Source organism: Talpa occidentalis, unplaced genomic scaffold (genome assembly GCF_014898055.3).
Source record: "Talpa occidentalis isolate TD23 unplaced genomic scaffold, MPIMG_talOcc4v2.1 talOcc4.8, whole genome shotgun sequence".
In the NCBI taxonomy this organism is placed as follows: domain Eukaryota; kingdom Metazoa; phylum Chordata; class Mammalia; order Eulipotyphla; family Talpidae; genus Talpa; species Talpa occidentalis.
In genome coordinates, this window is record NW_023605194.1 from 25,483,359 (window position 1) to 25,509,308 (window position 25,950).

At 40.6% G+C, this 25,950-nt stretch overlaps 1 protein-coding gene across 1 annotated transcript; it reads right to left on the minus strand.

Moving 5' to 3' along the window:
* Positions 1–13,847: 13,847 nt before the first annotated feature.
* SLC35G1 (solute carrier family 35 member G1) lies at positions 13,848–23,626 on the minus strand. The gene is made up of 3 exons (XM_037496449.2): positions 23,449–23,626; positions 18,788–18,968; positions 13,848–16,847 (listed from the first exon to the last, which is right to left on the minus strand). Exons 1-3 carry the CDS (start codon positions 23,624–23,626, stop codon positions 16,109–16,111), a joined length of 1,098 nt encoding a protein of 365 aa, XP_037352346.1. The 3' UTR covers positions 13,848–16,108.
* Between the last annotated feature and the right edge of the window lie 2,324 nt (positions 23,627–25,950).

The following is a 25,950-nucleotide window of genomic DNA, read 5'->3' on the forward strand; positions in this document are numbered from 1 at the left end:
AAACAAACAAACAAAAAACAGTAAGCATTACGCTTACTTTTAAATGTGAAGAACATATCTTGTTTTAATAAGTGGTTTCCTTCTCATTGGGGACCAATGGCTTTTGATTGGAGGGAAAAAAAAAGACCTGCCGTGGACTCCAAATCTACACAAGAGTGCTCAGAAAGATGCCTTTGGTCAAGGAGTGGTGAATTAGGAAGGGGGAAAGGCTATGCTATTTATATATGCTACATAATAGACAGAAATTGATTTTTGATAAGGAAGTCGGCAGCTGCAAATACTGACGTTCAGCTTTCAAGAGAAATGGGTTGCTCTATTTTAGGGTTCTTGTCAAAGCTGGAACAGGTGCTGACATTTTTTCTCTTTTAATCACTCATAGCTCCCAGGGGTTTAACTGAGGAGAAGGAGGCTCACACTCAGCGAACTTGTACCCACATGGGCTGCTGTTCCGACAGCACAAGCCTCTAGCCTGCTCGCTGCTCTGATAGAACTCCCAAAGCCTTTTTGAATAGTTGGTTAGGGGGACTCCCACCCATATTAAAATTAGAATTGCACCTGCCACATCCAGCATGTGTTAAGTTTCTGAAAATACTAGACAAGGAAGATGACAAAAATATTCACACCAGTGTCCTTAAAGAGACTAGTTCTAGGACATGGCAGATGCGGGTGAAAGGAAATCATCAATGCCTTTGCTTCTAAAGGCTTCCATTTAATTTAGGATTATGGGAATTCTTTAAGTGAATTGTGGTGAAACATTTGTTTCACCTCTTTATTTATTTCACAGTTTTCAAACTAAGCTTTGTTTTGTAAACTTCTGAGTATTTTTGCTTCTTTCTTTCCATATTTATTTATTTTTAGTTATACTTAAAATTTTGCTGAGAACAGGCTGCCATGCAGAAAACTGCCAAGGAGGAGATCAAAGGGAGCAGAGGAAAGAGTGCTAAGTGGCTTTTATGAGAGCTGCAGGGAATTCACATTCACCCCTATTTGTCATTCGGTGCCTATAGAGCCCACAGTTCATATAGATGGGTGTAAGGAAATTGGGAGTGGCAGAGGCTGTCACTGAGGGTCTGCTCAGCTAGAGAGCCAGTTGCTGCCATGTGATAATGTGGATTCAGTGTTGACAGACCTGAGTTTTCAAACTAGAAATCTGGGTGCTATCTAGGATTTCCCAATTTTTGACTCTCTAGGGAGGTCAAGCAAAACACATCTGCCAGCTTCTGTAGCCAGTGGGCTGCTGAATTGTGACCCCTGCTCCAAACAGCCCCAGGGTCTTCCTCATCCTCCCTAAAGCCCCTCACTGCCACCATCACCGCTGTTAAGTCTTAGCTTTCACCTTCCCTCCCACTGTCTCTGATGGCCTTTCTGGCCTTGCACAGCCCGTTCTTTCATTTAACACATATGTATGGTTGCTTGTTATATGCCCAACTCTCTTCTAGGCTTGGACAAATGAATTGGAGAGGCAAAAATCCCTACCCCTATTCAGCCCACATGCTAATCTTGGCCAATCCTACTTCCAGATCCACAGACTTGCATGAAGTCTCAGCATACCTGTGGCACCTGGGGACTAGAACAGAGTGTCTCAGCATTTAAATTCTCCCCCTAAAATGAGAACTTCTTGACAGCAGAGACGATGTTTTCTCTTTCTTGGAATCTCACACCTCTCCCCCAAATGATGTTGAACCAACTGTCTAAAAAGGTTCAGTGCTTAAACTGATTTTTATTATAATGGAGTGGAGTACAGCAAGTAATCACTTCTTATCACTGTTCTTGGAAAAGGAGATTAAAAAACTTTCTTTACTTTGTCAAATTATAACATTTTATTTTGAAGTATAGGTTAACCTCAGAGAATAAATAGTTTGGATTTTAGACACTCACTTTGGGGACTTTGGGGTGTCTGTAGTTGGAAGCATAATTGGAAGATGGGCTGAATGATTTCATTTTGTAAAAAAAATCAAACCAATTATGTCTATCTGTATTAAAAAAAACCCACTATGGGGGCCTCCCCGGTGGTGCAGCGGTTGAGCGCTGGGTTGCGAAGCTGCCCGCGGCCTCTGCGGCGCCAGTTCGATCCCCGGCTGCTCCCCGGCCACCGGAGGAGGGTCCCGCATGGCGCGCAGACCTCTCCTGCCGCCCGCTGCTCCCCTCAGCAGTGTACTTCGGTCCTTCTGCCTGCTCTGCTCCCCGCTCTGGCTCTGGTGAATTCTCTCACCCTCCTGCGCTTCTGACATGTACCCAGTGCATGTATAAACAAAAACAAAACAAACAAACAAACAAATAAATAAATAGATAACATGCCTCTATAAAAAAAACAAAAAAAAACAAAAAAAAACAAAAAACCACTATGCCGCTTAGCATCCAGGGAGGTAAATGTGGGAGTTGAGTCTTCTATTTATAATTTACACATTTGTGTATTGTTTGCATTTTAAAAATACCACCTAGAAAGGGCAATGACATATATTTATTGCAGCAACATTGGTTTTCAACACTATATGTGATTCAAACTTATAGATATATTTTAATAAGAATAGTTCAAAATATATTCCCCAGGACATTTGAAAGCCACAGGATAACATTACCATTTAGATTCAAACCACAAGGGGGTGCTGTTGGACTTTGGGATGAATCACTTCACGGGCACCTCAGTTCACCTTTAAAAAGGAGTTAACTCCCCTTAGCAGGGAAGTGGAGCGGTGTAGACGTCAAAGTTACCTGGTGTGTCCTGGTTGCCTGCCTTTAATTTTCCTAAATCTGAATGGGGGTTGAGGGAAGGTTAGAGACCAAAGAACCCTTCTTCTGATGCACTGTATTTATAAAAACTGAAGAAAGAATTGAATATTTAGTTTCTTCCTTTGACCTAAATCGCTTCTAACATAGAACTGGAAGTCACCTTTCTTCGGTCACACTTTTCTTAAAGAACTGACAGACATTATGCACCTTAATTCCAGGAAACTGCATGGACAGCTGAATTTTGAATACTGTTCTGGATTTCTTCAGAACTTGATTAAAGAGCAGTCATTTATTGAATCCAATCACTTGATTTTACCCAGGAGGAAAATGCAATCCAGAAAAAATCAAGGCCATGGGACCAAAAGGAAGGACTCAACCACATTTCCTCATCCCTGGTTTTCCACACATTTGCAAATAGGGGGGTGGGGGTGGGCAGGGAAGGACCAAAGCCTGTACAAAATGGTGGCGGTGCCGTGGAGAGGAGACACTCACTGAGACGAGTTTCTGCACTGGAGCTGCGTCCACCCTCTTAAGAGTCAGATTCATGTGTTTAAGTTTCCTCTGTTCTTTTAAAATCAGCAACTAGTTAACTTTAATATAAGAAAGCTACTGTTCCTGGATGGTTCTTATGGGGTCTTCAGTCACCTCATTTAGTCCTCACACGGCCTCTATCTAGGTGGCTTTGTGGACTCACTGGAGCAGCCCAGATCTCCTTTGCTGCTGCCTGAGTGCTAGGTTGCCTCAAACTGGCTGTAATGCTCCCTGACCCCACCCTGCCCTACCAGTGCCAGTGCTGTGGGGTGATGTGTGCTCTAGCACCCGCAGGATCAGACCAGGAGGACTTCACTTGGAATCACACCCTTGCTGGCAGCTCTCTCTTCCCTATGCTGTTTCTCTCAGCCCTCCCAGGCTTTTCCTGAAGAGCATGCCCCTCTCCCCAATAAATCACACAATCCCCAATCCCAGTCCCATTCTCTGCTCCTAGGGAGAGCCAAATGGTAAATTCCCTGATTTGTGTGTGGTTTCCAGGCACATGATGGAAATCATTGATAAGGTTCACTTTATAAAATCATACCTGAGGGCCTCCCTGATGGTGCAGGGGTTAAAGCCTCAGTGCTATCAAGCTATCACCAGCCACTGCAGCATGAGTTCTATCCCTGGCCAGGGAGCTACCCACATGGCATAGCAGATCTCTCCTGTATCGCCTGTTGCTCCCCTCAGCAGTGTATTTCAGTAGATCTGCCTTTTCTGCTCCCCACTGTCTCTGATGAATCCTTACCCCTTGCATCTCTGGCCTACATCCCAGTTCTTGTATGCATAAATAAATAAATATTTAAAAAAAGAATAATATCACACCTGAGACCTCATCTGGCCAATTTACAGAAGGATATGTGTATACATATCCATATATACATATATTCCATTAAGAACACTTTATATGGGGCCTCCCCGGTGGCGCAGCGGTTGAGCGCTGGGTTGCGAAGCTGCCCACGGCCTCTGCGGCACCGGCTCGATCCCCGGCTGCTCCCCGGCCACCGGCGTAGGATCCCACATGGCGTGCAGACCTCTCCTGCCGCCCGCTGCTCCCCTCAGCAGTGTACTTCGGTCCCTCTGCCTGCTCTGCTCCCCGCTCTGGCTCTGGTGAATTCTGTCACCCTCCCGCGCTTCTGACTGTACCCAGTGCATGTATAAACAAAAACAAACAAAATAAATAAATAAAACATGCCTCTATTAAAAAAAAAAAAAAGAACACTTTATATGTGTTTAAATATATAATTTATTACCCTGCTTTTCCTGCTTAGTGATATAATTATTTTCCTTTATAAATGTAGTTGTGAAAAGATGTATAAGATTCTAATGTATAAATGTAACTTTTTTAAAAACATAATTTACTTGAACAGGGAATAGTTACATTTGTATTATTTATAAATATAAAAAGGAATATCTTTATTAAGGGCTTATTTCTGCATTCAGATTATTAGGAAAGAATCCTAGAAATAGAGTTACTAGACCACAGGGTATGATCCATATTTCAAATTTAGTTTCAAAAAGATTTTACCATGTTATATTCATAACTATATTGCTATCTGGTCATTTGAACCTCTAGCAAATATGGAGTATAGTCATTAAAAAAACTTCCCCTAAAACAAAAACTCTAACAAAGTGAAAAGAACTCAGTGTTCTGTTAATATACTTTATTTGTGGTAAGCTTGACCTTTTCTCATATATTTATTAGTTATTATACTACAGTCATTAGAGTTTCCTGTTTGGGGAGTTTCCCTTTTCGTTAGGGGTTAAATAATAAATTTATACAGTTTTTGAAGGTCACTCTAAAAAATATACTTCTATGGCTTAGTTTTATGAAGTCCTTGACTTAGAGACATTTATCCTGTATTTTCTCCAGAACAGCATTTTCTGCCTGCTCTGTGACAAAGTATATGGGGAGGATTTGGGCCTGCCGAAATTCCATTAGTAGTAACTTTGAGCCAGATGTACCTCCCTCCCCAGAAGCAAGTAGTGTCTCAAAGAGAAGATTTCTAAACATAAAGTGCAATGATGTAATTTAACAAAATATTTTAAGTGGAATGGAGGCAGAAACTAAAACATTCTGGTGGAGCTAAAAAGGTCTACACATTTAGGACATTGTTCAAAACACAAGGATTAGGGTAGCACAGTCCAGACACCTTGAAGGTACTCACAGACACAAGGGTCCCGAAGTAGTCGGTTTGTCTTATGAGTTCTCTTTGTGGTTTTGAAAATGTTTGTCTGTTTTCTTATTTCAGAAACAAGGATACATTAAGAAACATCAAGTTCAGTAGATCGTTAACACTGAAAGCCTAGCCTCCTTCCTGTAGTGGTATCAATGATAAAAATTTTTGGGTGCTGACAAATTTCCCAGACAAGACTAAATTCTATATTGAAATTCTTCAAACTTGAACCCAGGGGTATACTTGATTTTGGAAAATCTGAGAAAATAAGCTCACTTAATTTTGAGGAGTAGAAAGAAGGATCCTGACACACCCCTTGCTTCTCCAGAGGTATATTTAATCTAGCACATTCCTCACAGTAGCTGCTCCACGTCTTTTCCACTTGCCCCAACACCTCCTAAAATCTGTGTGGAGAAGAGAGAGCCGGGTGACTGTTCTCGTCAAGCTCCTTTTCATCTTCAGGCACCCCCATATCTACTCTCACTCAGTTATAAATCCCCCTCAAGCTTCTTAGCTTTATATTCCTCGTCTCCTCGGCAAAAAGCAGGGTGCCTTGTTGTGGAGGCAGGAACAGACCACAGTGCAGGTTTTCTGATCCCATGCAGATCGGGTAAAGGAGGAGTCAGAATCCTCAGTGGTTTTGCAGGCTTTTATTGGGATTACCAGGTACACGGCAGGCAGGGGTGCTGGGGGGCCGGGAGGCTGGCAGGCCTCCCAGCCCCCAGCAAGTCTTCACTCTATTGCTCTCCGGCCTTCTCTCGGCTTCTGCTTCTCTCGCTTCTCTCTCACTTCTCTCTCGCTTCTCTCTCAGCTTCTCTCTCAGCTTCTCTTTCGGCTTCTCTTTGGCTTCTGCTGGCGTCCCCATGACGCTGACCTTAAAAGCCCAGTCTTAGCCCAGGTGAATCCCATCTACCTATGCCCACACCCTACTCCAGGTGCCCGCCATCAGGCATGCATTCAGGACCGCAAGGATCCATCATCTATCCTGATGGCGGGAGGGCAGAAAAGCCTGACATTTTTCCTTACCCTACACTTGTTCATAGACATTGTTCAATAATTAAGATTTTTAAAGTGAATGGGGCAAACTCAAGTTAAACAATATGGACTCCAGATTGTATCTGTGGCAGACTCTGTCTTGGAATTGTGAGCTAGGAAAGGTTGGGACAGAAAGCTTCCACACTTGTGTGAGTTTTCATGCAAGGGTGAATCTGGTTCTACCATCATTAACTGGGTGAAACACAAACACCTTTTTGTGTTTTTCTACAATAATGTCTTACTATAGTGACATCTACTGGTAAAGTTGAACTCTCAGCCAAGGGAATTGTGAGCTTTACAGCCTTAAAGTTATTCTAACTATTCTTTAATCCTTAAGTGTAGACCAGGCAGATGTCCAAATCAGCATTCTTTGATAATGAGAACTACTACACCAGTTCATTAAAATTATTTTTCTGTAAATGATTTCAGAATCTTAAAATCTTTTGTTTAAAATACCATGTCTATCTTGGCTGAAATGTAGTAGACCAAACCGCCAGACAACAGGGCCATATATGAAAAAACACAAAATTTTAGAAAAATATTACATTAAAGTAACTCATTGAATTGAAAGGCTGGGAGCTAGAACTAACATAGTTTCACTATTCACTGATAGATTCCAGAGCATTCAAGCTGACAAATGAATTATTACTTGAAAGTTAATTTGTGTGCCACCTTGGAATTTTGTCTTCTATATAATGCTTTGTGCAGTGGTTAAGCTCTCAAGGTATCCAACAATAGCTCATTTTATACAACATAATTGAAGTACTGTATGTTGAAAGAAACAGGAAGGGGAAATAAAAAATTATGTTTGTGTAATATTAGTAAATAGGGTATTTAAAAATTGAAAAATGAAGCTTTTTAATCCTGGATTTTTAATTACATTGAATTCTGGAGGAGAAGTGACTATATAATTCTTTAATAGTTGATGGTTTGCAAAATATTAGCTCTCGTAGTGCCACTGAGTTTTTATCAGTCAAGGTGCCTTTGGCGAGGTGTCCTCATGGTTACAAGAGGCTACAGCAGCTCTAAACCTTCCTTCCTTACAAAGCAGAAAAGGTCCTTATCAGAAAACTTGTGAGAACAAGACACTCTCAGAGGTGTTGCTTGTAGAATTCCCTTCTCATCTCATTAACCAGAATTTCTGTGTCACTGGCAAAGTGACAGTCACTGGCAAGTGGATTAGAATCTTCATGGTAATTAAAATTCACTCATACTTGGCCCCTCTCCCGAGATTGGAGTCACCTTCCTAGCAATTAAACAAAATTGGTGATTGTCAAGTAAGAAAAAAGGAGGCAGATGGATTTGGGTAAGCACCAGTGATAATTGAAAGTGGGTGGTAGGATGGGAAATGAGGCAGGTAAGGGTGATTCCTTCAGATGTCTAAGTTTGATGGGAAGGATTGGGATAATAGTAAAAGGGAAAGGTTAGAATTATGGTTTGTTTGCTTCTATTTGGCTTGAAGATGGGGAAGGGCTGAACTTATTTATACATAGGAGAAAATTTATATGTAGAAAGGACCAGTACAAGTGAGTTTGAGGAATTAGGAAAACAAGTTCCTACAGTATGAGAAAGATGGTATCTCCAGCCAGGCCCAGACTTTGATATTTTGAAGATCAAATTCCTGAACACGTGAGTTCGTCAGAGAATTGCCAGCTTTTATTTCCTTAATTAGGAGCACTAAAGTTATTGACCCTCTTTTATTAAAATGGCCTTCTTAGCAGTTGCTGAATTTTAAACATTTTTGTTACTGACTTTGGAACTGTTTAGATTTGTTTTTCAGTTTGCTTGTTATTGGGAAAATTGGTCAAATCTGAATAAGTTCACTATATTAGAAAATAGCACTGTATTTATGTTAATCAGATTTTGCAATTTTTTTCCTGTGGTTATAGAGAGAATATCTTTTTAAAGGAAATATACACTGTAGAATTTTATGGGTGTGATTCTTAGTTCTCTGTGTCAAATTGGCTAGTCTGTGATGTCCAGTGGTTTGGTCAACATCCATCTAGATGTTGGTGTAAAGGTTTTTTAAAGATGTGGCAGACATTTGTATCAGTCAACTTTGAATAAACCAGATTGTACTCTATAATGTGGATGGACCTCATCCAATCAGTTGACTTTAGGAGCAAAGAGTGAGTTTCTCAAAGAAACCTCAAGACTGCAACATAGAAAGTCTGCCTACATTTCCAGCCTGCTAGCCTGTGGAATTCAGATTCAAGGTGCAACATCAATTCCTTCCTGAATTGCAGGCTGCCGGGCTGCCCTATGCACTGCAGATGTGTTAGTCCCTACAATTGAATGAGTCAATTCCGTTAGATTCTCTCTTTCTGTCTCCATGCATGCATGTGTGTATGTATGTATTTATGTGCACTAACCCTTGGACAACATGGATTTGAACTTCATGGGTCTGCTTATATGACGATTTCTTTCTATCTGCAGGTCCTGCATCCACTGTTTCAATCAACCAGCATATTTTGTTAATTGAATCAGTGAATGTAGAATCATGGATAGGGAGAGTGGACTATAAGGAACTGTAAGAGCTTTGTGGGATTTTGGATCAATGATGGCTGTAGTTAAGTCTTTGGGAGTCAAAAGTTCTACATGGTTTTCAACTGGGTGGGGTTGGTGCTCCTAACACCTGCACTGTTCGAGGGTCATTTCCATAGATGACCTATAGTAATAAATATAGATTATATTACACAGAGTGATATATTTAATTTTATAGATGGATAGATAGCCCCTACTGGTTTATTCTCTCATGAACTCTGAATAATACAAGGGATAAATAGCATCATGTCGGGCCTCCCCGGTGGCGCAGTGGTTGAGCGCTGGGTTTCGAAGCTGCCCGCGGCCTCTGCAGCACCGGTTCAATCCCCGGCTGCTCCCCGGCCACCGGAGGAGGGTCCCACATGGCGCGCAGACCTCTCCTGCCACCCGCTGCTCCCCTCAGCAGTGTACTTCGGTCCTTCTGCCTGCTCTGCTTCCCGCTCTGGCTCTGGTGAATTCTCTCACCCTCCCGCGCTTCTCACTGTACGCAGTGCTTGTAGAAATAAATAAATCTTAAAAAAAAAAAAAAAAAAGAATTTAAAATAAATAAATAAATAAATAGCATCATGTCTGCCGCTTACCCTCAAATGCTCACTCTTAGAAAATCTAAGTGAAAGGTAATGGAATTATTTGTACAATTCTTGCATCATTTCAGTAAAAACATACAAGAAAAACAAAACTTATTTGAAAGCCAGTTTGGAACATGGCTTTTTAAAAATATACACAAGCATGTAAATTTGGCTAAGTTCCCAAGGTAGCTGACAAAGGACTATTTAACACATAATGTAGCTGAAATATGGTACCCTCCCAAGGTAATTAAATAGGAGAAGGCAATACTTGTTTTAATAGTGATTCAACTAGGAAGGAAAACATTCAAATAGAATAATAGATTTTATTATTTTTTTTAAACTTTTTTTCTAAAGATTTATTTATTTATTTATTTATACAAGCACTGGGTACAGTCAGAAGCATGGGAGGGTGAGAGAATTCACCAGAGCCAGAGTGGGGAGCAGAACAGGCAGACAGACGAAGTACACTGCTGAGGGGAGCAGTGGGCAGGGCAGGAGAGGTCTGTGCACCATGTGGGACCCTCGCCCGTGGCTGGGGATCGAACAGGCGCTGCAGAGGCTGCGGGCAGCTTCGCAGCCCAGTGCTCAACCGCTGCGCCACCAGGGAGGCCCTAGAATAATAGATTTTAATTAATCTTTATTTTTGGTGGAAAAACTATTGAAGATTATTTGATATTCAATTGCCAGTGTGAAAAATTGTGAAAATAATCCAGGTGAGGGGTTGAGGAGAGAATGGCAAGAAGAAACAGGTGCTTGGGTATCTAAAGTGGAAGGGACGAGAGTTTAAGGAAGGTTTTATTTAATTTGATTTACTTGGAAAAAAATTTAAGCATATTTTTGTACTGAGAGATTGGAGTTAGGGTAGAAGGAGTAGTTGAAATTACACTAGAAAGGAGCAAAATTCAGTATGTATGAGAAAGGACAAAGTCTTAAGTAATGTTTTTTTTATTTTATATACCACTAAATTAAAAAAATAATAACACAGAGGACAATATATGGTTCTTAACTTCTATATTTGCCAAGTGAGGACATTAAAAAAATAAAGCCATGCAAACAGTGACTATTCACTATTACTGTCATTCATAAATAAAAGGTATTTAAACTCTATATAGAAAAGGATAATGTACACATTCATTAAATTTAGTATGATGTTTTCATTTCTTTGAGGACTGTTCAGATGGGCTCTAACTTGGAAGTTAGGCCTTGCTGAGCATGGATAAGCAGCTGTGTCTCCCAAGGTCACCCGTGAGGAGATTAAAGGGCAGAGTGTTTCCACACACACTGTGGGTGGCTGTGCACATCACTTTCTCCTCCACTGCGACCTTGGCTCTTCCTCTGACTCACTTTCCTTTGCCCTGTAGTCTATCCAGGTAACCCCTAACCTGACTCCAGGCTATGGTTTCTCCTCTCTCCCAGGACAACCTCAGAGGCAGGACTCCATTGAAATTGCATATTTATCTGCCAAGGCTGTGATTATTTTTATATTACCAGCTCTGACCTTTGTTAATGTTCAAATTCATTTATCTCTTTCTGATTAGTGTTGTTTTCCTTTTGTCTTCACTTTATTTACCCACTCACCATTGCTTCTCAAAATTTTTTTGGTTGGAGAAATTTGTCATCACATTGCTTCTCTAATTCCCATAATAGGTGTCTCTTCACAGGAAACACCTGATTTGGTTGCACACCTTGCTAAGCGATGTTAGTGCTGTTTCTCTGAACTTTGTTTAGGTCCTTCTGCTTTTCTTTAGGGTAAAGTCCAGAGCAATTCATCTGATATCTATGACTGGGAAGCATGAAATCAATTAGAATGTGCTTTGGGCCAAACAGACCTGCTGTGTCCTCTGCCCTTGGCTGACTATGTGACTTAACATAAATCTCTTAAACTCCCTAAATCTTTCACATTTGTAAAATAGGGAAAAGAACATCAGTCTCATAAGGTTATTTTAAGGAAGAAATGAGAGAACTAGGAATGGAGTTTTGGTGTACACTGGTATGTAGCTGGACTCAGAAATGATAGCTGTTATTATAATCCTTTTTCCTCTTATCACTTTCTAAAACTGGACTGTCGCATCTGAAGTGGGGATGGTCTCAGTTGAGATCTACTAGAATGGCAGACTATGCCCCAGACTTTGAAGACTTTGTATGACAAAAAGAGTATCTCACTAAATATTTTAATATTGATTACATGTTGAAATGGTACTACTTTGGATTTATTGGGTTAAAGAAAATATTTTATTATTGCCTTTGCAAAGGCTGCAATTGTGAAATACCACAGATTGGGTGACTTGAACAACACAATTTTGTTTCTCACAGTACTTGAGGGCCAGCTGTTCAGGATCTAACTTAGATTGGTTTTTCTTTGTGGATCACAGAGTCCCATGTAGGGCATTGTGAATATGGAAGTTATATCAGATTTGCTGCAAGGGATCTAAGGCATCATCATGTGCTTGGGGTGTAGTATCCAAACTATATATACCTATACCCTAATTACCAAGTTCTAGTGCCTCATAATGATCATGGCTCAATATACCTAGTTGAGAGGCCAATGTGTTATCAAGTACATCTGGCTCTCTTCCCACTAGATCACCACCAAGTTATTTACTTTTTGGGTGAACAGGTAAGGTATTAGAAGAGTCATGCTGAGTATAGAGAATATGCTCTATATAGAGAACTCATTCTTCTGGTTAGAGATAGGTATACTACAGAGAACTGCAGCTGAAGCCAGAACTGAAAAGGTGGCACAATCTATATAAAAGGACTAAAGACTATAAAACTTTGGTTGCCCTTCCTGGTAGATCAGCCAGGAAGTGAGAGCTGTGCAACAGTGGGGTTCTGTGTTAGTAGGGAGGAGATAACTGAGGTTTGTAATCTAGAAAAGTGTTCCTACAGTACCTGGTAAGACTGCTTGAGGTAGGGACCAGAGGAAGACATCATTTTGAAGAGTGAATGCTCAAACCTATAGTATTAACCACAGTTCAGACTTAGTGTTTTTATCTTCTTTTGGGGTCTGTAAGTCCTTCTATGGCACTCCTTTGTAGCATAGGTTGGGCAGTAATATTCTATTTAACAAATGGTGAAAACAGGTTCAAGGACCTTAAGTGACTTGCCTAGCTGAGACATGATAAAATTACACTCAGATGTTCAGACTCCTAAATCAGTGCTTTATTTACTTTTTCAAGGTAGACTAATGTGGGTGGGAGAAGCTGGAGACTGGAAGAAACAAAACTTTAAGCTGAGCCTTTGGAGGCTGACTTAGAGGGTAAGAATAGAGTAGACAAAGAAAGTAGGGAAAACAGAGGAAGGAATCTCTTCGTAAATATGAGAGTTGGTGGGGAAATTGATCTGATAATTGAATATGGTGGTACATGGAGGATACGGTTGGAAAGTGGGAAGATGACCAGATGAATAATTTGAATGTGATATGTAATAAGGCATTCTTATTGTAGTTTCATGGGTACCTGAGTAACAATGAAAGTAGGACTTTAGAAAGATGGTCTGACAGTGGTCTAAGGAACTGAGTCGAAATATCTAGCAGTGGTTAAATGAATTAGGATATTATTGTGGCAATTTAGGTATTAAGTGATAAGTCTTGTACTGAAATGATAACAGTGGAAATGACAAGGAAAGAATGAGTCCAGAAGGCACTAAGAGCATGGGAAGTGCAGGACTTAGTAAGAGATTAGCCATCAGAACAACAAGTACAGAGTTGAAAGCTACGCCAAGCTCTGGAGGTCAAGAGACTGCAGGCCTCACTACAATAGAAGATTAGGGCCTTAACTTTTAAGAGACTGAATTTAATGTGACAGTATCAGAGGGACAGAGAAACAGTTCAAAACTTGATATAATGTGGGCCTCCCCTGGTGGCGCAGGCGGTTGAGCACTGGGCTGTGAAGCTGCCCATAGCCTCTGCAGCACCGGTTCGATCCCCGGCCACCGGTGAGGGTCCCATGTGGTGCACAGACCTCTCCTGCTGCACCCGCTGCTCCCCTCAGCAGTGTATTTCGTCGGTCTGCCTGTTCTGTTCCCCGCTCTGGCTCTGGTGAATTCTCTCACCCTCCTGCGCTTCTGACTGTACCCAGTGCTTGTATAAAATAAACAAATCTTAAAAAAAAAAAAAAAAAAAAAAACTTGATATAATGTCACAGCAGAATGGCTAGCGCTCAGACTCCTTTATAAAGTGATTTTTGAAGCATATGGATAAAAATGAAATGTTATATTAAATAACACATTGCTATATCATAAAAACCAAAATATACCTTTTTCATATTAATTTTATTAGTACTTATAAAATAAAAACAATTTATGAAAATAGTTTCCTTCTCAAGATAGACACTACAATCTTTGCAAAATATACACACCCATATTGGTTACAATACATATCCTTATATATACCTGGAACATTAAAAAAAGCATTTAAGAATCACACCCTGTAAAAGTTGGGAGAAGAAACATTTTTTGTGACATTCAAGTACTTAAACCACACTGTTGAAATAAAACATGTCTCTAATATATAGGTCCAAAGGAATTTAACTTTCAAGGTCCCATAGGTTCTCTTATTATATACGGTAAAGAACTGGGAAGGGATCCCTGAGAGTTAATTTACTTTAGAGAGCTCCTCAGTGGTTTACTTTTCATACTTGTCATGGAACTAAGGGAGGGGGAAAGGCCATGGAAACCATTTCAGTCAGATCTTCTCTCTAGCATCTTTATCTACAGAGCAAGAGAATTTCTAACCATAGAACTCTAAAATGCTCCAATTATATCGTTACCTAAAATACTTACAAAACGATGCTTTTGCAACTCTCAACCCCAATATTGTGGATTAGGATAAAGTTATGATGATAGAGGTGACTCCCCTAAATAGACTTCATTTAGGAATTTTCAAGTGGGAAGCATTTGGGAAGATCAGCAAGTCAGACATTCCTTCTTGGAAGTATTGGAAAAGATCCTTTCTCACTCAGGCATATACCTCAGAAGCCAAGTTCCTTCTTTGGAAGAGTTGTGATGAGAAGATGGTGAAAATCCCTACCATCTTTCAAATCTGTAGGCTTAAGATAATATTAAACAACAGGGTCTGACACAGTAAGAGCTGGAGGCCATTATACCTTCACCCATAAAGGAATCACTGTGACAAAAGGATCATTTGCATTACTTCCTGCTTAATTTCCCAAGCTTTCCTAAATATTAAATTCTCTCTTTAAATGCAGAGTATTGGCATGAAGTTCCAGATATAAAATGTGTTTTTTGAGATCTTACGCTGGTTACATGGTACAGCTTTGACATTTAATATCATACTGATACAGAAAATGAACTGATTTTTTTCTTTTCAAGAAACTACAAAAAGTCAACCAATGATTCACAGGTCTTTACATTTAACATATAACATAAAGCATTATCACATGTAACTCATAAGGGAAAAAGACTATAAAAATAAGTTTAATTAGGATTACCGTACTTTAAAAAGTTATTTAAAAATATATATATATTTCAAAGTCCTCTAAGTATTTGGTTTAGAGGGTATGAGAGGTATCTATTAGGAAAAACCATAAGAAACAACAGTGTTCTTAAGTTAAAAAGGTAAAATCTCAGCAATTTCATATGGTTCAACCTAATAAAATCCTGAGAAAATCTTATTTGGCATCACACTATAAATTCAAGAAGAATTTACAGGAAGTCATATTTTTAGTGAGGGGAAAACACTTCAGGATGGAAATGTGCATGCTAGTCATGCCAAGACTTCTCTTGTGATTTAAAGACCTGAAATCTTAGAAAGTTAAGAAAAATTTAATACAGCTTCAAAAAACAGAGGGCAATTAAAATTATATAATGAAAGCTACAGTTGCTAATAAAATGCCACCTAAACAGAAAACTATTAGCCAAATTTGGTACTTCAAATTTTTTTTAAAGTTTACATATAAAAATTCCAGCATTAAAATGAAAAGGCACAAATATGAGTTAAAAGAATGATAATCATTTATAAAAGCCTTGATAATAAGGCCACCTCATTTGTATTATTAACACCATTAAGTAGGCACCTATTATACCAAGTTTCAGCTTTGGCCTCCTAAATGGAATTATGTTTCAAATGAATTATCAACATATTAATTATAGCAGCATTATTACCAGTAAGTTCCTTAGCATCTACACTAACTAAAAGAATATCTGGAATTTCTTTCCCACCTTTAGTCCATCAGTACCAAAAATACACTTTAAAAGTTACATAGAATAGTCATATTTTTTTCCCAATTTTTCTTCAATTAATGAGTTGTCCTCTTGCCAGCGCCATCTTAATAACAACAAAAATCCAAATCCAGAACAAAAAAATAATAATAAAAAATTGCTAGACTCAACCAACTGGCTGTTCTTACAAATTGAAGACATACCATGTTCAAAAAGGGTACTGGAATTACGAACCTTATTCCATATAATCAATGGAGTAAAGTCATCCTTTCTAGATGTGTGGATCTGTGGAGGGTCTGAACTGGGTGACGGTATATTTGAAAACACATTCGTGATGACGCTTCATTTGGAACTCTGGCACCATTTACGAATGGCTGTTCCAGTACTACTGGCTAGAACGCACAGGGCACCACCCACTGTCCACCACGTGGGCACATCATTAAAGAAAATAATCTGAAAGATGAAAGCGAAGACCACATCCATCGTCTTCATTATTGCTACTGGTCCTGCTTTTTCTATTTGAATGGCTTTGGTGAGAAACACCTGACCGCCCAGACCAAAGAGCCCAATCAAAATGAGAAACAGTCTATCCAGCCCACAGTACGGCAGACTCCATTCTCCTAATATAAAGAGGACGATGACGCATTCGATGAGGCCAAGGATTACATAATACCAAATGCTCAAAAAGTAGTCCACAGATTTCCCCATTTTCCTTAAGATAATGAGAGTCGAGGCACCAAATACAGCATGTCCAATGGCTGCGAACGTGCCCTTCAAGTGAACGGAATAGTTTTCTTCCATCCCTGTAGTGTTAGAACCAAATAAAAACGGGGGCCTGACAATGAGGATCACTCCTGTGATTGCGAAGGTGGTGAAGAGAGCATCCCATAGACTGTATTTTTCCTTAAGAAATATCCAAGCAAATATAGATGTAAATACTGGACTGCTGAACGTGATGACTGTGGTGTCAGCGAGCGACGTGGACTGCAACGCGTAGTATAGGAGGATCATTGCCGTAGACCCCAGGACGCCTCGGAAGAGGAGTAAGATTCGCTGACCTTTTGGGCCTATAAACCCAGTTCTGTCAATTCAAGTAAAGGATGCATATTCAGTGAAGTTGGAATGTGTTCTTAAATTATAAGTTTGAATTAAACATCATTGTATAAGTCCCAAGTATTGAGAAATAAGGAAATAGTGATAATTATGATAGTATGCATAATTGAGTATTATGCACCTAAATATTTTGTTTAGGATACTGATATTAAAGTATTCAAAGTGTAAGCAAAAATAGTACAAGAGAACTGTAAAATGGTATAATTATAGTGCAGTAAATATATATATTATTTCCCATATATGTATATATTTACAAGAAAGACAAAATAGAAAATATACTAAAGTGTTAACTGTGTTTGTATAATAGATAGATGCATAAGTAATTTTCCTTCTTTATTTTTCCCAAATCTTCTGTAGTGAAAATGTGTTTTTACAATAACTATAAATTTCAAGATTGAGCCACTGTTGATCATGGTTAGTGGACACTCAGTCTTAAACTTTTTCTGTAAAAGCTAAACTGGTGTTAAAATTTAGTTATTAAATGCAAATCAACTTTTTAATGTTCTCATTAGAAAAAGAATTAAAACACATTGGAAAAGAATAGATGTATAATAATCACTACTCAAATTTTTTCAGTGAATATTTACTAAGGAGGATACTGTGTTAAGTTCCTGGCTAGGTGCAGCTCACTGATCTGGAACAGAGCTGGACATCTTTAGGGACACATCTAGGCCTACATGGAGGCCCCAGGGTCTTGGGAGTTAGAAATAAAAGTGTGGTCACCTTGTGTTCATACTTCAAGAAGCTAATGATCTTCAGTGACAGAGAAACATAAAATGAGTTAAAAGATTACTGGCCAGGACTAAAAAAAAACTCTTCTAGTGTCTTCTCCCTACTGATGCTTTCTTTATAAAAGGGGGAAGATGACTGTGGTAACATCAGTGGTCTGTTGCCACCCTTAGAAGTGTCTAAAGTCTCACCATCATTTCCTAAAATATTGTAGCTTTTCCACACTTACACAGGAATATCTTACTTAAAAAAAAATCCTCGATATATTGAGTAAACCTTTTTTAAGTGAATCTGCACTGTGTTATAGATAAAAGACGACTTTGGTGATAAGCAACTGAAGGGTTTATGCATCTTTGCCCCCAAAGAGAAAGTCAGGCAGCTACCAGAGGTCCAACTAGTCTATTCTCCCAAGGTTCTACTAACACAGGGGCATATACAGGTTATCACACACCCTATAAAATTTTAACCTGGGATGTGGTTAGGGGTGGGGTCCATATGGAGGTGGAAAAGTGGCTGGGGTGGAGAGAGAACAGTAAGGATGGAAAATAAAAATAGTTTTCATATACTGATACATTCTACATAAAACACTCCAATCTATAATAAATTTCATTGACCCTGACAACCACCATGAGGACAAAGAATATCATCCCCTCCAGTTCACAAATGAGGAACCTAGGCAGGAAAGGACTTAAAAGACTTGTTTCAGAATTACCTTTCACTTTCCAAATCACCCTTGGAGAAAAACCTAAATATGACTGTAAACGTCTGTGTATACTGATGAGAGAGCAGCCTATATTATATAAAGAAACTCTGGACATTAGGAGGCACTACTACTTCCTCTTGGCTATTTTTTTTTCCTGCCAAATACTAATTATGCCAAAGGAACAAATGGAGGGTGGTACAAGGTGGGACAGTATACAAAGAAAGTTTTGTTTTCAAATGGGGGGTGTTGAGTATCTGAATCTTTTTCTCTTTTTGTTGAGCATGTGGTTTGTGTTTACAAGAATCTCCTGTGGGTGGATCTTTGTGATTTTTTCATTAATCAGCGCCTAAGCATATAAGAACTGGGAAATTCATGAGTGGGATAAAGCAGATACTATGGAACAAACAATTTAAGCAGGCCAAAGACTTACAAAATATTTATTATTATCTTCTACTTTGCAGCTAAGAAATACTTACTTTCTGTATATTAAGCAAGGGATAATGACTAGCATTTGGAACACACATCGAAATCCGCTAATTTCTACAGCATGGACATCTTGCACTTTTTTAACAAATAAAGAGCCCACTGAGAAAAGGAAGGCAGACAATAATGTGTAAAACAAGCCAAGTCCAGGACAGGGTGTTTTCTTCTTGGCTTCTGAAAAAGATTAAATTTTGGTTAGTCCTTGTTTCCAAGTATATATATTTTATCATTTTCACTAAGAAATTGAGAAAAATGGAACAGTGTTAATGGCCTAGCAGGCTACAAATCCTACCTCCTATGCATGTCCATTCTCTGGACCTGAACCTTTTTTCTCACCAAGAAGGAAGAACCATAGATGAAGGAAACATTTTAAGCCTGTATAAAATGGCTTTCCTTTGGCTCGCTAAAGAATCATCCCTTGTTTATAGGTTGAAAAGAAGTAAAAGCTTATGAAGGTGGGGAAAGAAATCTTTAAGAAACATTTGCCAAGATGCTAGAGAAAAATGCTTCCAAAGGATAATATTTTATAGAATCTCACTGGTGAACTGGGCTTTACAGGAAGAAGTGTTCTCTTCTGGAAAATCAATTTGTAACTGTTATATGGCTACCTGATTATCTGACTTCTAGAAGCCTGGGAACACTAAGGCTCAGCCCTCAGCTGTCTTGTTCATCCGTGATACATAGAAGACCCTGTGTTCTTTTCTGAATGAAAGAATATGAGAGAGGGCCTCCCTGGTGGTGCAGGGGATTAAGTACCATACTATGAAGCAATCCACAGCCTCTGCAGCACGAGTTCGATCCCCGGCCGGCCAGGGAGTAACCCATAAAGCACAGCAGACCTCTCCTGTCTTGCCCGCTGTGCCCCTCAGCAAGTGTGTTTCAGTCAGTCTGCCTTTTCTCTCCCCACTCTGTCTCTGGTGAGTCCTCTCACCCCCTGCATCTCTGGCCTGTACCTCAGCTCTTGTATGCATAAATAAATAAATAAATTTAAAAAAAAAAGAATATGAGAGAAACTCATTGAAAGATGCAGAGTCTGACACCACTGGCAATGGCATAATCCAGGGAGGCTTCTGTTTTGTTATTTTGAACAGTCTGAATCAAATCTTTATTTGAATTGAATCTTTAACTTTTTCATGGTTTATGACATCTTTCATTTAGAGCATAAATTCTTTGAGGGCAGGGACTGGTCATCTACCTCTCTGACCCTGATTTTTTTTTTCTTTTTAATTAGAACTGTCATTTGATGTTAACTTTGTGGCTTGATGTGAACCAAATTTCTGCTTTCTCCAGATCGTCAAGTATTCAACCAATTAATGACAGTGCATGAACATGAAACTGTTTTCAGCCACTTCCTGCCTTAGGTGGCTGAGACAGAAGTAGAAGCATGCTTTTAGTCTCAATCAGAGGAGGACAAAATGGAGCAGGATAAACAGAGGACTTCCTAAAAGATAGGCCAGGCACTGAAAATGTGTATATATTTTGAAATTAGCACAAAACCAAGAAAGATAATAAAGTAGGATAATAAGGACACTACTGGTTCTCATCAGTTAAGAGCATAGTGGAGCTGAAAGATATGCAGACACATGCAATTTGCAGTAAAACCAGGACTGTCATTCCAATCCAGGAATTTGTAATTTGTTACTTAGCTATGGAACAGTATTGTATGATAACGATTTTTTAAAATGCCCTTCTCTGATAAATGCAAATACCAGGTAATACATTTCAAGATTTTCATGTTAGCTAGATACCTTTGCCTATAAGTGACAAGTGCTTTGATACTGAGTAGTTATTGTGAGACTTTCTACAGTCTGTCCATTATAATAATGGATGCCATTCTGGTCAGAGACCTCAGCTTCTTCCTATTCTAGGTTCACAGCTGAAGAGAATGATTTGGAGCTAGGAGCTGTCATGTTATAGGCCATATGTTATAGAATGTCAGAATATTCCATGTTCTGTTCTGTACTCATACCCTTAGTTACTGCAGAAGCAAACTGTGCACACCCACTCAGCCCATGAAAAGTAAGCCTGAGAAGACTTCCAAGTTGAGCACCACAAAATACATGTCTTGGCTGTGGTTAGCCTTAGAGTTGAGCTTCTGAAATTTCAGAATTCAGATCCAAATAAAATAGTTTTTCTTAAAAGAAACCCCACCTATACATAGAACCAACACCTTAGAACAGAACAGAAAGGGAAGGTCAAGGACAGAAAACATCTCCCTGGTCTATATTTCAAGGGTCTTCTCCAATTTAAACTTTTAAAATTCTCTCCAGGGATATTTTAACTTAACATGATATTTTAACTCTTTCAAAACTTAATTTCACACCCTTAACTTTGATGATCTTTTTCCTTAAAACACACACCACTCGCATATTTTCTTGCCTATAAGCACTTAAGATCCATCCTTCCTGACTGGGAAATTGTTACCAGGGCTAGCCAAACTTGATTATTTATTGAGGATAAATACCTTTGGAGGACTGGTGCTACTCAGGCAAACCTCAATCTCTTGCTGAATAATAATTTTGATTCTTTCTGTTAATGGAGATGAGCAAGAGAGTATCATGATTCAAAGAGGTATTTGCTTATGTAATGTGTTTTCATGTGCATATTTTATTACAAGCTTATCTAATAATTTGGCAACTAAATAATTCAAATTAAGTAAGTGGTTACAGTGCAATTTCCTGACTTAAAAGAAAACGGAAAAGTTGCTCAGTTTCTTTATCCTTTGCCTTAAATTGGTGATTCACAAACCTGGGTTGGGAATTAGAATCGCCTGAGAAAGTTTTAAAACTTCTGTTTCCATGCTTTACCCCGGACTTTTTGCTACAGAATCCCTGTAACTGTAAAAAGCTCCACTGTTTAAGATTCACTGCTACCCAAGAAAACGCACTCCTTCTGGGTGGAGGTGAGGCACATATCTAAGACACATACTGTCCTTGAAGAAAATAAATAGGCATCTTCGGATAGCTGTGCTGTCTGTTAAGGTTATCTAGGAATGTAAGAAAGTGGATAACAGTTTCAGTGTGAACTTGAAAATAAACTTTGTTGAGATAACCAGTTCCAGTCAGGCTAAAATGATACTGTAACAAAAAGTTTCAATGACCACAATATAGTGGTTTAAAATGTGTTCTATGGCAATCTTGTTTTTGGAATTTTCTGATTACTTATAATACCTGTCTTTTGGACTTAGTTTTGGGAGTATTATTTGGTTTTGGAATATTATCTGGTAACTTTCTTTGAAGTTAAAAGATACTAACAAGACCTTTTACTCCACCCTACTTTTCCCTTCTCCCTGTGAAGAGCTTTCCTTCATTCAATTACTCGTACTGGCTTGTCATTTTGCCACATGCTGCCTATGTATACAATACTGGTCTTCAGTTCACAAATGGGAAATGTTTACCTTTTTTGAGGACTAACTCAGTATTCCACCAGAATGACATTCAGCCATAGGACAATAAGGTGAGAAACTGACTTCCAAGGGCTGCACATCTGGTCAAGCCAGCTGGGGGTAATCCCTGCTCTGGTGGCACCAGCCCAAGCAGAAATGACAAAAGTCTGATTTAGGACAAAAATGGAGCAAGAATTATCTCTCTGGGGTTGTCTCTAAATTGGGAAAAGTGCACACAGGCAGAAGGGAAAAGTCGGGTGGGGTAAGAGGCACAGACATCCCAGTCACAACTTAGGGGAGGTGACCCAGGGTGCTGTGTGCTGTGTAACTTTGTCTTCAAAGGAGATCTGCCTATTTCCCCTTCCACGACACAGCTCCAGGTGGGTGGTGGAATTCAAGGAGGAATATGCCTGCTAAAGCAGCACTCTAGTCAGTAGAAAAGGCCCTGAGCTGGGTCACTGGCAAGCTGGAATCCTAACTCTGATGTTGCCCAGACCTGTGCACCAGTGTCTTGCCCACACAGGCCAGAACTAGGGGAAACCAACCACACCTCCCTCCACCAACACACAAGTCCTCACCTTCACCTGAGCATCACTTTCCTTATTTATCAAAGACATAGGTTGAACAAACCAGTGGCTTTTCACCAGTTCCTTGGGGATGGGTCCCGGAACATCTTAGTGTATGAAAATTGTGCCTCTGCTTCATCTTGCATCAGTTGCTAAAAAGTCCTCATAACCCAAAAAAGGTTAGGAACCTGTGGCCCAACTCCACTCTGCCTTCACAAGATTCTAAGACTGGACCAAACATTTTCGAGAGTCCATGCCTTTTTACTCCCTCTTCGAGGAACATCGTTTATCACCGACCTCAGCAGTCATGGCTAGCTTCCTCCCAACCTCGACAGGCTTGGGGATGGCCTCTCCAGCTGACACCCCCCACCCCACCCCCAACCTCCAACCTCGGACTGGGTGCACTGAACAGTACTGTGACTCCACGGTTCTACCCTAATTACATAAACCATTTCAGAATTCTAGAAAGGTTCCAAACACAGAAACTTTCTCCTGTGTTTGCGCCGGCGGGGGCGTACTGGGCTTCTGCTTTGCAACCCCCCAGGTGACAGCAGCAGGATTTTTCCGATCTCAGAGCAGGGTGGGTTTGGGGAGCGCAATCTTCACTGAGTCCCCAGCCCGCGGCAGCTGGACCCCAAAGCCCTGGCACCCGCCCGGCCCCGCAAGGGCGAGACCCGCTCTCGGGTCCGCACCCCGCACTCACCCGGCTGCGCGCACGAGCCGCACGGCGAGGAGCGGCACAGGCAGCACCTACTGGGGGCGGGAGTCTCCCCTGCCTCGGTGGCCGCCGGCTCCGCCTGTGCGCCCGGGGGCTCACCGTCCGTCAGTGGCAGCCCAGGTTCCAGCGGCTCGGCGGCCCCGGCGCTGTCCAGGGGCTGCATGGCGCGGCCAGCGCTGTCCCGGGGGCCGCCGGGCGTCTGGCGCCCGCAGCAGCGGCTCCGCTGCCGGGTTCTTCCGGCCCGCGGGGCGGCGAGGCGCATGCGTGCCCGGCCCTCCACACCCCCGCCCCTCGTCCCGGGGCGCGCGCCAGTGCGCCCCTGGCCTCCTACCTTCAGATCCCGCAGCCTCCTGCGGAGCGGGCGGGCGCCCGCCTCCTTCTCGGTCGGGCTGCAGGGCCCACGGTGCCCCAGAGACGTCCCTCCTGCTCTGCTGCGTCCAGCTATACTAGCCGGGGTGTGTTTGGAGTCATCTTTGCCGAGGCACACGAGACCCCTTTCTGTCCTTGCAAAGAGAGGGGGCACGGCTGCGGGTCCTGGGGCCGTCTCTTGTGGCTGGAGGTTAGGAGGGGGTGCATTTGTTTACTGGCGTGGCTGCGCATTCTGTACCCCTGTGGTGCCCTGGAGACCTTGCAAGCACCGTGCCTGTCTTTGAAGGACCAAGGTTTTTCCTCCAGTTTCTCACTGACACTTTTCCAAGGAGGGTACCGATTTTAGGTTTAAAAAAAAGAGAGAGAATTAGTGCGTAATCATAGGAAAAATACATCTATAAAATTGGCATAGAACCCATCTATAGTTTTTTTTTTTTTTTTAAAGATTTATTTATTTATTTATACAAGCACTGGGTACAGTCAGAAGCGCGGGAGGGTGAGAGAATTCATCAGAGCCAGAGCAGGGAGCAGAATAGGCAGACTGATGAAGCACACTGCTGAGGGGAGCAGCGGGTGAGTCAGGAGAGGTCTGCGCACCATGTGGGACCCATGTCTACAGCCGGGGATCAGGGGATCAAGCCGGCGCTGCAGAGGCTGTGGGCAGCTTCGCAGCCCAGCACTCAACCGCTGCGCCACCAGGAGAGCCCACCCCCCCATCTATATGTTCTTTGTAAGAGTAGGCATTCATTATTGATCTATGTTGCTTTTCTTTCTCCTTCCCTATTTCCTTCCTTTCTCTTTTTTCCTCCCCCTTCTTGTGTTGACTGAGCCATCCTAATTTGGTTGATGTAAGATTCCAATAATCTGATGTAATTACACCTACTAAATCAAAGATATATGTCATTTGGCCTCAGGATTCACTAACAGACTCTTAATGTTTACATAATTCTTCTTTCATCTTTTTGCTTGCTGTAAATGTGAAAGGACAGTCTCTGGCAAGAGCAAACCTGTCTCAACTATTCTAGGTCCAAGTACAGGTTGATTACTTGTTTGCAGTTATATTTACACACAGCAGTCCACTGCTGAACATTATTGAACTTGATGTCAGAAGTCCTAGGTGAGTCTGTCACTGAGTGTCACTGAGTATTGCAGACAGCCTCGGTTACTTCATTTAATAGAAATAAAATGCTTCTTTTCTTACTTTGCAAAGTTGCTATGCATATGAAGTGCTATTGATGTGGCCAAAAGCACTGTGTCACCTGCAAGGCACTTTACTGGGGGAGCAGGAAGGAAAGTTGTATTTTTAACTAAGGTGAACAAAGAATTTATCCTCCAAACTGGAATTTGTTTCAAGAGTAAAAAGGGGAGATTTGTAAAAAATTATGCAGGGCAATAGACATAAACTGGGACTAACCTGCATAAACTGGGATAAATGGCCACCTGAATTTTAACTTAATTAACATATATCTTTGACCTACCTTTAAAAGCATTTAAGGCTGTTTACAAGAATATTTGCAACTGACTTTGGTGGCAGCGATGGTATTTTAGGATGGAAATTGTAGGGAGGGGCTGTGAGGATGACAGATCGTCATTAATAAAGCAAGAACCAAGAAGCTTCTTCAGACATCTGGAAATCAAGTACAATTTCACAATTGCATTCTGAGATTTAGATGTGCAGAGGGTTTGAAGAATCTCCCTCTTCAGTGGCTGAAGATGGCGACTAATAAGTAAAAGGAAGAAAGGATTAGGATGATTCAAGAAGTAACTTGACTATTTTGCTTTCAACACCATCCTCAAAAGGGAAAGAAGAGAAAACGGATACCATTCCAGTGTTGGCTAAAATGACTAGGAGGTGATGGATAATTTTTACCTTTCAATTTATTCTCTTTAACTTTCTTCCCCACTGCTATTGAACTTACTATATGGATGGTATGGGCTTTAGTCATTTTTCCATTTTAGCCAAACAAACAAAAGCATTTAAGCATATAAAGTAATGGGTGAGAAAGGTATAAACTAGACAAGAAGTAAAAAACAAGCAACAACAAAAAAATGACTATGTTGCAGAGCCATCCAGCAGAGGTGTGGTGTGGTTAGGTTCTTTGAGTATTGACATTTCAA

What these genes read in the sequence shown, in the direction of transcription:
- SLC35G1 (XM_037496449.2), bottom strand. Translation starts at nt 23,626, where the DNA reads ATGCAGCCCCTGGACAGCGCCGGGGCCGCCGAGCCGCTGGAACCTGGG. An exon ending in CGGCTCGTGCGCGCAGCCGG is followed by an intron (nt 18,969 to 23,448) that starts GTGAGTGCGGGG and finishes AATCTTTTTCAG; the next exon opens with AAGCCAAGAAGAAAACACCC. An exon ending in CCTTGCTTAATATACAGAAA is followed by an intron (nt 16,848 to 18,787) that starts GTAAGTATTTCT and finishes TTGAATTGACAG; the next exon opens with AACTGGGTTTATAGGCCCAA.